The sequence below is a fragment of the Barbatula barbatula genome, assembly GCF_947034865.1.
Source record: "Barbatula barbatula genome assembly, chromosome: 24".
Classification (NCBI taxonomy): Eukaryota; Metazoa; Chordata; class Actinopteri; order Cypriniformes; family Nemacheilidae; genus Barbatula; species Barbatula barbatula.
In genome coordinates, this window is record NC_136787.1 from 5,669,655 (window position 1) to 5,682,018 (window position 12,364).

The window sequence follows — 12,364 nt, forward strand, 5'->3', positions numbered from 1 at the left end:
AAATATATTCTTAAATATGTTAAATGTGAACTTGTGAAATCATAATTATATAATAAAATAGAATTATATAATATATTATAACAAATGATAATATGGTTAATTATATAATCTATAAAGAAAATATTATATTATACATTACATGTATTATACATAATAATTATGATTACAATATAATTCCTTATAATGTATATTTATTATTAAGATAAATTAATATATAAATGAACATTCAATAAATAATAATTTAATAATACTTAATAATACATCTATACAGAGCACTAACAATGGCTTCAAATTAAATGCAAAGAAAATAATCTACTCACCATAACAACCAAATTTTCTGTGGTGGCTCCTAAAGCTTCGAGTGACTCTGGTTCATCTGTCGGCCTCTTGTAATGAAAGGCAGTTCCTGCGATGTCAAATTTGCGGGGCCAGTCGATGGTCCAGGCCCCGTTGATGTAATAGTCATCCCCTTCTGATTTTAAAGCTGTGACAAGTGAGAGAGACCACCGGTTACAACACGACGCAAGCGAGATGTTGCCAAGCAGAGAGAGTGATGTCAACGCTGTCATTCATCAACTCGGGATCAGATTGCAGAGCGGCTCCGGCTTCCTGATGTCATGTGCAATTTCACTCACACTATTGAAGGCTGTGCAGTTTAAAAAAACGTTTTCAAGGGTGAATGTGTCCAGATATTCTTCAGAAAAACTGATCAGTGGTCTTATTTTCAAGCTTTAAGGATTTTAAACATTCACTCCTGTGCTGCTCTATATGGGGCCAAATTGTAGATGTTTCACATGTTGTTTAATGAAAATAAGGACCGATTTTTGTCATTTTTGTACTTTTGCGACTGGTACATTGTGACTAAAAGTTTTATTCTTGTACACTACAGAATGGACAAATGCATGTAACACGACTGATGTCTTACATTAAAGAGATAGTTCACCCAAACATAAAAATTCAGTCATCGTTTATTCACCTTCATGTCATTCAAAACCTGTATTTGACTCTTTCTTCTGTGGAACACAAAATAAGATGTTTTGAGAAATACTTATGCATGAATGCAGTCAAAGCGATTCAGATTTTCACCCGCAGAAATAGTCGAGGGAAATCCCTTTTGAACCCAGAGTGACAAAAACTCACCAATGTAGTTCTTTGACACGGCCACCTCTCTGATCTCAATGTGAACGGATCCTTTTGGTATGTGGACGACCTCCATGTAACCTGAAATGTAATGTGAAAGTGATACTGAATCACTCAAGTTTAAGGTGAACATGTACATCGGTTTTGAAATCAAAACTAGGTCAACTATTGATGGAACTGTCTTCATTTAAAGTGCGAACAAGCATCTCGGTCATTTTAAAATGATGCCTGAATCCGAAATACTAGGGGTTAATCTCATCCAACAGGAAACGTTCTCAGAACGTTGTCTAAACGTTCTCTCAACGTTATCTCTTTTGCAATAATATTAAACAACAGTATGTATCAAAGTGTGTACGTTCTGAAAACCTCTTGTTGTTCTTAAAAACGTCTTGTTGTTCATTCTCTCCCTTGCTTACTCCAGCTTTAATCCTCCTAGTAGCATGGCCTTGTAAACTAACGGTTCTGTTTAGCGTGTTGACACAATGTTTATATGCTCTCCTTCTTGTAAGTCGCTTCGGACAGAAGTTTCTGCTAAATGAACAAATGTTATTCTGACAATATTTCTGAATGTGTTTTAAATGTCCACTGACAATGTTGGGAATGTTGGCACAAGATTCTCAGAACATGTATTTTTAGCAGGATAGTCTGAGTTTGGCTTTTCACGTTCGATGATCACTTCCAAGAAGGACCCTTGTCAGATGTGACATATCTGAACGTCGTTCATGAATTTAAAAGATCCTACACATTTTAGTGACACCCCTGCTTCTGATGAATTTAACCTACTTCTATAATGTTTTATGACTAAAGTGGTGCACAATTATATTTAAGTTGAATCACAGCATGCCAAGAGAAAACCTGGCCGACTTGGCAACAGTAAATTCATTAGAAGAGAAGAATCCGCACACACACAACCCGTCAACCCTCCTTACAGTTTCACATGATTTACCAGCTATACCTTAAAAGGAGAACACAGTCCCTTACTACAGAGAACACTTTGGGTTGCAGATCTTGCAACGCGTGCGATATTACTAGTTTTATTGATTCTCTCACTGGATGATGTAATTAATACTCGTATATTGTGTTACCGCTTCTATTTTGACAACTTGTTTCTTGACCCCAAAACATGAGCTTTATCATTGTAACTTGATGAAAAAAACCCCACTGCATTTCCATGAAAAATGTCGAGCTTGGCCAAAGCGTCCCGTTGGCCACTTGACAGGAGCCACTGCCAAAAAGACAACGCATTCCTCCGTTCGCTCGCTTGTGCTGGGCTTTCTTCGAGTGGGATTTCTCTTGTGGAAAGCGATTAAAAACTTGCCGCGCCTGGCAGGCGTGCGGCGTGCGCTCTGGAACGGGATTCTGAGGGGACGGATCGTTCTACCATCCTGTGATCTTTGTGAGCTGTATTTTACATTTTGGAAAGGTTTTTGTTGAATATGTGATCAAAAACCTTTTTATCCTTTTTGTGGACGAAAGTTCGGAAAGTGGTGGAGGATGCCTGCATATCCGGCCAGAGATCAGAACCTGACCATAAACGGACGCTGTGAATTGAATTCTTGCTCTGTTTCAGACCGTACAAATCGTGTAAATGTTTATAATGAGTGTGTATCGGGTGACCTCCTGACCTCCTCTGGGCAGCGAGTCATTGAACAGGCCCTCGGAGATCTCACACGTGCTCCCGTCCCCACCGCACACGCGGCATCTGTCCTCCTTGGCATCCGAGCCCAGTATGTTATCACAGCCAACATGCTGGAAAGACAGAGGCACAGTTTTTCAATGCAGGGCAAGTGTGAATGTGACGTTTTGACAAAACAGCACCATATCGTGTACAATAAAAAGTGTTTATTTTTCTAATAAAAACTCTATTTATTGCTTAAGTAAGAGAATGTGTTAACCCTTTTATGGTGTTCATGTTTTTGTTACTCAGCCAAAGTTCACGGGTACTGAACCCACAGCATTCTTCCTATTTAAATCAATACAGCCATAAAAAATGTCTGTAAAAATTCTTTACGGATGTTTACTCTCTCCCAATTACAAGCAACAAAAACAGCCTAGACGTATATTACAGGCGTTACTTGTCATGTACCTCTCAATCACACTTGTGAAAAAGCTGTTATTAGTTTCAAAGCAGATTGAAAGTGATATAAAGCGATATATTTCCCCCCAAGGTTTTTCTCGGGCTCCTTCTAAATATCCACCTGACCATTAAAATATTTAAAATGAAATACTTCTTATTAAATAAATGCTTGTCGAGTTAGCAGTTCCTGTACAGACCCAGACACAACACAAGGGTTAATATTGTGTGTTTTTTTTATTGAAAAAAACTACAGTTCGCATGCCTTCACATGCATAATTATTTAATTTAAGGGTCAATTCCTACAAGCAATGAGAGGTTGTTGAGTGCAGCACAGATTGATGCCTTTAGGTTTAAAAGAACACTGTGTGTATTTTATCTTTCCAGATTTCATCAAAAGGAAACCTTGGGGATCAGTAAAATTAGTATCTCAAAACATATAAATCAAATATTGGGACGACTATGCGCAAGACTCAAATACCAAACTGCAGACAAAATCTGTGCTAAAGAGTTTAAATATCTCATTCGGAGTCCATTTAACCCCTAACATAAACAGACCATTACAATATTATTCCAATTTGGTTTGTTACACAAATTAAATCGTGAATTCAATATCATTCCAAACGCATTATTTCTTGGATAGTTTCAGATGGATCGTCTTCACAACGAGTGTTTAGGAAACACAGATAACAAAACGTTAGGATAAACAATGCTGAACGTTAAGATAATAATGTAAGATAGATACCAACACTAATGAAAGATTGGAACTTTGACAACGAAAGTTACAGGCAAACAGTTTTGCTGTAACTAAACGTACGATTCTTTCAGAAGTTAACTGATCGGCTTTTCATCTTAATACCCGTCTCAATGGGGCAACCTCTTAAAAAGTCATCCCCGTAAACATAGTTTGTACCCATTGAATACCCTATTCAATGGGATAGAGCCCATTCTGGAAATGTGATGATCTGTAAAAGAATCCTCTTTCTCTTGATAAACACTTTGTAGTGTCAGGACATTAAGCTCAAGGCTACTTGTGACTGTCATACTGTCAACCCCGTTACTTTAAAGCAAGTTCCTTTTTTAGAGGTACATACTCTTGAAAACAGCACAGATTTCATGGAATGGCTCATAACAACGTTGTTAATTTGGGCTTAGGGTCTCACCTTGCACTCTCCATTGATGCATATGTCAAGAGAGTCGGCCTGGCATCGCGTGCCATCGATGACAGCGGGAGAACGTTCGGTGTAGAAGTTGTAGCCTTCGGCCAGACAGTTTAGCGCGCACGGCTTCACTCCACCTGAGAAACACACCAAGTTTATCATCAAAGTGATGTCACTCCCTCTCAAAAAACATTGGGACCTTTGATCAGGTTACGTGTGGGTCCCCAACAACTCATTTACGCCCCACGATTTACGTCATGTGCCAAACCGAAAATATATAGGAACGGAATCAATCTTTTGCCTCCACCGGGGCACCGATAATTGATTTGCAGACTGCTTTACTCGCAACCGCCTCGATCCAGGGCTTTCAGACGGGGCCCACAGTTTTCTTTTATGTCTTTGTTGATATTAACAATCCAGTCTAAGCACTCAAGCACACGAGAGGCATTACTCATGGTGGAATCTGAACGTTCGGCCTGACATCATTATTACTCCGACATGGGGGGAGATTAACAGGGCTGCCAACAAAAATCACAGAGACATCGGCAAAGGTTATCGCACTCTTTACAAGTGAAGTTCACCTCCAAAATGAGTTTTCAGAGCCAAACAATTGGTAATTATGATGGTTATTACAGGGTAGCGAGATAAGGAGATCATTGAGTTGACTGTGAACTTCCATTCAGAACGATTTGGAAATGGCTCTCAATCTCCTGCTGTTTTTCTTTGTTTATTGGGTTCTGGCCATTTTCTTGTAAACAAGACAAACAGCCTCGCTTTGGGGTTTTTGGCCGCATTCTTTTACAAGCAATCGAAAAATGTGTGCTTTGAGGAATATCAAAGGTAGAGGTCATGTTAGTCCGAGTGACGAGTTAAAGGTACTGTGGGTGTGACGTGTCCACACTTTGTAAATTTGTCTCCGAGAAATCTGTGTACATACAGAGCCAAACACACACACACACACACAGACCTTTCTGTCTTATGGAATCTGAAGAATTTTCAGACCATCAAAGAGACTTTCTCAGTGCTGGTGTTAGCAGGGTACACAAAGCAAGCCGGTATGTATACTGCCACGGGACGCCGGACTCCAGCAAGGCTTTGGGAGACTGCGGCTCTCTCTGTAGCCCACAGATCTGTGTGTTTCGGGGCTGGGAACATACCTCCAGTGAATGGCTTCCAGTTGTAGTACTTCCCACGGAAAGGCATGTTGTCGAAATCGGCACACTGCTTCTCTCTAAAGTCACGTGAGCCGGCTGGACAAGGCTGCAAGGAAATGTAATTGATTTGATGGGAATGATTCATTAACACATTGAACAATAGGACAAACCAAAAAAACTCAACACAAAAGATTTGACCATTTTGTGATGAAATGCAAACCAACAGCATGATGCTGCTACTGTACCGCCACTCCAGCTATGGTTATGGACGTTGTTAGAGCGCCTCAGATATAAAGCTCATTTAATCTTTTCCTGCATTTCAATAGGGTGGATGTAACATTTACTGGCATTCGGACTGCAGACATGCGCTCACAAAGATTCATGAGTAATGGCTATTTTTGTACCACAATCGCACACAGGCCGAGCTCCTGACCTGTCACCTTTACAACATTTCTAACCTCTTAATCTTAGTTACAGTTATCATTGTCTTCTGTGGCTTTTCTCACAAGTCTACTGCTTGTGAGTCAAAGGATGAATCATCGTCTTATTCAGCATTATTTAGGAGGTGTTTATTAGAAATTGTGTTTGACTAAGCGGTTTATGGGTTTTGGTTGTTTATTACAACTTTTGTAAAAGGCCATCAAAGTGTGGGTTTTTGGAAACTATGCAGTTATTGTCTCTATGTACTCTACAAAACTGCAAATGTGAGAAGATGGTGATGTTATGTGTATGCATATTACATGTGCAGTCTCTAGGCAGGCGTATGTACTTTGGCAGACTTCGACACAACCCAAACAAGAATGGCGGACTACAGGACTGTGTTTCTCATGATCCTGTCTTGTCATGCTTTTTAGTCTTGTGGCAGGATCATGACAGTCCCACGTGTTTTGTGTGGAAGTACATGGTCATTGTTTGTTGTTGCTCCGCTGTCGGGTCTTGACCTGCCCCTTCATTTCCTCGTCTATCTTCCCGCCAGTGTTTCATTCCCCACAGATTGCTATTCTAATTATCCCTTGTTTGTTCCCCTATTTAATGCCCTTGTGTTTTCTGTCTTGTGCCAGTTCTTTTTGCATGGTACTCCATGCATGACGTTGTGTCTTCTTCATGCTACTGTTGGATTATATAGGTCAAGTCAAGTCAAGTCAAGTGTTGTCAAGTCAAGTCAAGTGTTGTTTTAGTCTAGTCCAGTAAGTTTCAGTCAGGTCTGTTTCCTGTGATGCCCCGTTCCTGGTTATTTTACCCCCTCGTGGGCTTTTGCTTTGAGTTTGTTAATGAAAGTCATTTTGTCATAGATTTAAACATTGCTTTTACCCTGATAGCGCCGATCCATCTGGGAGACGTCTATTTGATGTCTGCATTTAAATCTGCAAGACGTATTTTGTTTATTGTTTGCTCATCTGCAATACGTCTCTGAGTTGTCTCCAGTCATATGTGATATAGACATCAAGAACAATGGTTCTCAAACTGGGGGCCCCAATATAGATCCAGGGGGGCACAGATTTTGTGACATTTTATGAAATATAGAAATGTATCATTAACTTTTATGCAATCAAACATCAGAAGAATAAGAATTGATGTTCCAGCATTGTATATCTGAATTTGTTTTTGGTTTCATTCAAATTCTAGGTCACACCTTAGTATAGGGGGCAATTCTAAGTTTAAGATGATTACATTTTATTTAGGGGGCCGCAAAGAGATGCACTCTACACAAATGGTGGCATTATAACGAAAGAGTTTGAGAACCACTGATCTCGAAGATGTCTGTAAGATCTTTATGATTTAGAATGCATGTAAAACTGCCTTTTCTAAGATGTTTATCTTGTGTTTTCCAGATCTCAAGTAGACATCTTACAGACGTACCTGTGCTATTTAGGTGAAATTTCAAGTAGCTTACTTATACCAAATATTTACAGAAACAGCATTTTCTGACTGAACTGAATTATATTTTCTGCAGTCCCATTCACAAAAAGTTTTATCGCCTCTTGTAATTACACAACTTTCACGCACTAGCAATCTTGTTTTACACGTGTTGTGCAAAGAAATCGTAGTGTAATTTAAACATTATTGTCCTAAATCCAATTAAACTTTAATATTTAACGCCGCTCTGGCTTCTTTCCATTTCAGCGTTATTATTAGCACCCCTCACCATGTAGGATCATGGAAAGCCACTAGTGTAGTCAGCAGTGAAGGGGAGGGGGCGGATTAGCTCATTGTTTTGAAAAGTCAAACAAATGATAGAAGACCTTTGCTTGGTCCTGAACAATGACCGTGGCTATGAGCAGGGCCACAGGAGGGCCATATCCTCAATGACTTAATAAATTCAAAGCCGCAGCCTTAATAAATTCAGACGTTGGAATGCCCCACATAAACGGCCTGGGGAGGGCTCTTCACCCTGAGCTGTCCCCTTCAAAAGCTTTCTATGGATTCCAGAAGGTCAAAAAGGTAATTACATTAAATCTGTGATGGGGTTGTTGATGTCTACTATGCTTCAATCCAGTTCTGGGCTGTCGTCTAAAGCTGAATCTGACTGGATGTCTTCAATAGTCCATATCCACAACACGTTTGTGGATCCACAACACGTTTGTGTGGGACAACACACCTTCGGGGATGTGAAATAGTGATTTGGGATGCCGTTTGTTTTCCAAAGTATACATTCGTTGCTTGTGCTGGACTGTTTTTGTTAAGATTTGTGGTCAAACTAGCTCAGTTTTTGCATTAGAAAAACAAAACAACCTTAAAATAGATGCGTAGAGGGAAATGCAAATTTTTAAGGTCACACAAATAATTCTTTTTACTATAATTCTTTGTTAAATGACCATGTTTTAAGATTTGGATTAAGCGACTAAGCTAATAAACATTAAATAAAAAACCTCTAAAAAAAGATTTGAATGTGAAGATGACAGAATGTTTATTTTTACTAATAAACTGTTCCTTTAAGTAGTATAGGATAAGATTTTCCATTTTAATAAATCAGATAAACAATACATCCTGTTCATCACAACTCAGACAAGCACAGACAGAAGGAAGAGTTACTCACGTCGGTGTTACACGATCTGTAGCGCTTCCTCTCTCCGAGACAGTACTTCCCTCCACCTGTGGGCCTGAAAAGAGCGAGAGAACGACTCATGAGCTTCCATCCTCATCATGTATGAGTGATTTACTTTGTGCTGAAAGATCGGGAATCCAAATAAAACTCTGTCCGCACATCATTCCAATCAACAGCGCACTGCATCTGTCCTGCATTTGCTTTCGCAGAGGAGGGCCAATGGTCCAGTTACCTCAATATCAACACGTTTCTCGCACACAGCACTCATACTTTCAGTTTATTAGCCAAACACCATTAGATCATAAGAATAAAGTCATCGTTCATGGCTGGGTTAATCAGTGTAATATTATTTTATGTTGAAATCCTGTCATTATGTTTGAATTTTAATTTCACGGGCAGAAACAGGACTAAAGAGCACTGAAGAGTGCTGTCGTTGTAAAACATCGCTCCGTTTGTTGGAACAGCCAGACATAACTACCTTTGCTAAGCCAATAGAGTTCTGTGGAGTTGTCTGTTTAGTTTTTGCTAATAACTGGGTCAGACCTCTATTCCCCTCTAAATCTTGGAGTGAATCTTGCAGTGAATCACTTTCCAGGTTTTAGTGAAAAATGTCCTGCCACTTTAAATCTTCTGAACTTGTTTTGAAATTCAGCATAGATGTTTGTCTGATTTGCCTAAAATATTGCACATATCATCTTAAGGCAAACCAGACAAAAAAGTGATTATAATTAATTCTTTTATTTCTTAATTTCTTGCTGCCCGGGAACAGCAGATGTAATTTAGCTCTGTAATTTAACTCATCTACTGTGCATTGTCTTGATAAGGTGTGGTGCGGTAGGGTAGGGTAGGGTAGGGTAGGGTAGTGTAGGGTAGGGTAGGGTTTGGGTAGGGTTTGGGTAGGGTAGGGTAGGATAGGGTAGGGTAGGGTAGGGTAGGGTAGGGTAGGGTAGGGTAGGGTAGGGTAGTGTAGGGTAGGGTTTGGGTAGGGTAGGGTAGGGTTTGGGTAGGGTAGGGTAGGGTAGGGTAGGGTAGAGTAATAAAATAATAAAGTAGAGTAGAGTAGAGTATATTAGTATAAAATAGCAATGCAATGCAATAAGATGGGATGGGATGGGATGAGATGACTGCAGAGTATTCACACATTCTATGAAGGTCGACTTCAGTTCCATAAATGGACATTGAGAAAACTCCCCAGCAGCACAAGCAAATATGAAAAGCAGTTTCTAGTTTGTTTGACAGGAAACTCCAGACACTTGTACTATCTCCAGTGTCTGTTCGGGTTGTTATGACCAGCGGGGCATCATGCACTTTTTCTTTTTCCCTTTAAATACTTGATCTATGTTTCTTGTTTGGCCGTTTTTCCGCAGGTTGTTTTGACCTGGGAGGTTGGCGTAACAGAGTTTGCCAGAGCTTACGTGACTCCGGCTGTCTTTCTGTACCTTCCCCCGTGCTGTCTGGCACCGAGAGCGCCTGGTTGTGCGGCTTTCTCGGGGCCCGGTCTTAATGAATGCTTTCCAGGGTAACTTGGCTTCAACTGCTTGGGTTTCCTCTCTTTCGGATAGCCAGGTTTTAAGGGCCGATCATCTTTCACAGGTGTTACATATTAGATCAGCCACACTCCAGCCACTGTCTGCCGGGAGTGTGTGAGGAGAGACGTTTCCACAACCACCAGGAATGAAACCCAAACTCAATCCACATCCAGCCCTATTCTGAGCTCCTGTGGCTACCTAAGAAACCTTTCGAGAAAAAGCTCAAGTCGGGACCATTTTGGAACCAACAAATATTTATTATACTGACTTGACAAATCCAACATAGTGTTTGGGTTTTCTATCTCCCTCTTTGAAGAGTTTTCAATAAACTTCAATATTTCAGTTTTTATTTTTCATTGGTATTCAAGCTGACGAAGAACAATCCTTTTGTCTGTTCTTATTCAACAAACAACCTAGCGAATGCCACGGCCAAGCAACTGCTTATTAACTCCCTAGCAACCACGGAAACACCCTAGAAATATCCTATTGAGTCCAAAAAACAAGTATTATAGTACGTACAAACTAAGGTCTACAGTATTCTGTATATCAAGTTTGTTAAGAGGTACTGTTAAAGGGATAGTTCACCCCATAAATAAAAAATCTGTCATTTTTTCATTTATTTTCACTCTCATATCGTTCAAACCTGTAAAGTTGTCTTTCTTCAGTAATTCATCACATGTTGAAAATAACTTGAGACAGAAATGAGACTAGAGCAGTGTTGAAATGGACTAAATAAGGACCTGATCAGCTTTGTTCTGGCTTACTTTGCCTACTTACGGTGGGCTGTCACAATGACGCATGGATGAGGAGACGCCTCCGCCGCAGGTACGGCTGCACTCGCCCCAGGTGGTCCACGGACCCCAGCTTCCATCTACGCTCTGCGGCCACGTCCCAAATGCCACACACTCGCCCTGATAGCACCACTAACACACAGACACAGAAAGATCAACTTAAACAGATAGTCCAACCAACACATTAAGTCAGTTTATATATTTTTTTTCTGTCCAAATGCATGAAACATAAAGCAGGATCTATGTGCAGATCAGAGTGTGTTAATAAATTCAGAAATGACATACAGACGTGGGTAGAAGTCCATGAACAAAAAGCAAGGAAAAGAACATGAAGACTTCACGCATAATTACAAACAATAGTCGCCGAGCAAGCACAGAAAAAAGTTTATGTAATCAGGGGAAAAAGATACTCCCGAAAACAAAATGGTGTGGAAACATTTACAAAACTACATAGACCATGGAAAAAGGACTACAACAGGACGTGACATCAAAAACATGATAAAAGTTCAGGTTTCAAAATAAAAGACAATTTACAATAAACAGATACCTGACACTTTCTTCTTTAAAAACCCAAACAGAGGAGAGTTCTTCCAAAGCCCTCCCCATCCTGACAGAATTCTCCCGGCTAAATCTTGTTTTGTGTAAATATCGAAATCCCCCCCAAATCTAATTTACTTGCTTCACTGTTTGACCTCATAATCCAGCCCAGGGGATTCAAGGACAGGGATGTGAGACATCGGAAACTGTTTGCCATCACTGCTCAATTGTGTCAGTAGGTTAAGACCTCTCTCTCTGTCTCTCTCTCTCTCTCTCTCTGCAGGGATTCTGGACAGTGCTGGATGCATGTCTTTCTTCTGTCCACAGACAGGAAGGTTTTGGCAAGGAGCGACACTGTGTCCTCAGTTACAAGTGCCTTAAATCAGGGCAGTGTGTTAAGACTATTTAAACCAGAAAGCTGGCAGGTCCAAGATAAGCTCTTAAAGAACATGTTATCTGATTTAGTCAATGTAGACTCTGTCATTCATCACAAGACCGTCCAGCTATCTGTTTGTAACCCTCATAAGAAGTTTATTCGGGCCAAAAAACAAGGATGCTGTGTTCTGTCTTGTGTCTGTGTTGCCTGCTTAATGCTGTTTTTCCATTTTGCATCCATGATTTTTAGTCTTTGTTAGTTGATGGATGGAAAAAAAAGTAATGATTGGAAAATATTATTTTATAACAACTATATTTCCTAACAAGTTGTAAGGTTTCCTGTGGCTCAGTGGTTAGAGCATAGCTCTAGCACGGTCATGGGTTCGAACCCAGGATATGAACATACTCATGTATACAAATCTATAGTATAATTCAATGTACGTCACTTGGGATAAAAGCGTCTGCCAAATGTAGATGCATAAATGTAAATGTATGTGTTTAGAACAACATGACATTCGTTGTGGAGTTTGAATCTCATTTACCAGAAAGACGACTTAA

General features: G+C 40.0%; 1 protein-coding gene across 1 annotated transcript in view; it reads right to left on the reverse strand.

The window, feature by feature from the left end:
- Positions 1–12,364, reverse strand: part of adamts6 (ADAM metallopeptidase with thrombospondin type 1 motif, 6) — a gene marked incomplete at its 5' end in the record, with an annotated part of 67,560 nt that overhangs the window by 21,695 nt on the left and 33,501 nt on the right. The window contains 7 exons of the mRNA XM_079448216.1: positions 321–484; positions 1,141–1,221; positions 2,766–2,889; positions 4,378–4,511; positions 5,532–5,634; positions 8,566–8,629; positions 10,881–11,026. Coding sequence (XP_079304342.1) covers positions 321–484; positions 1,141–1,221; positions 2,766–2,889; positions 4,378–4,511; positions 5,532–5,634; positions 8,566–8,629; positions 10,881–11,026 — 816 coding nt within the window. The remainder of the gene's footprint in view (positions 1–320; positions 485–1,140; positions 1,222–2,765; positions 2,890–4,377; positions 4,512–5,531; positions 5,635–8,565; positions 8,630–10,880; positions 11,027–12,364) is intronic.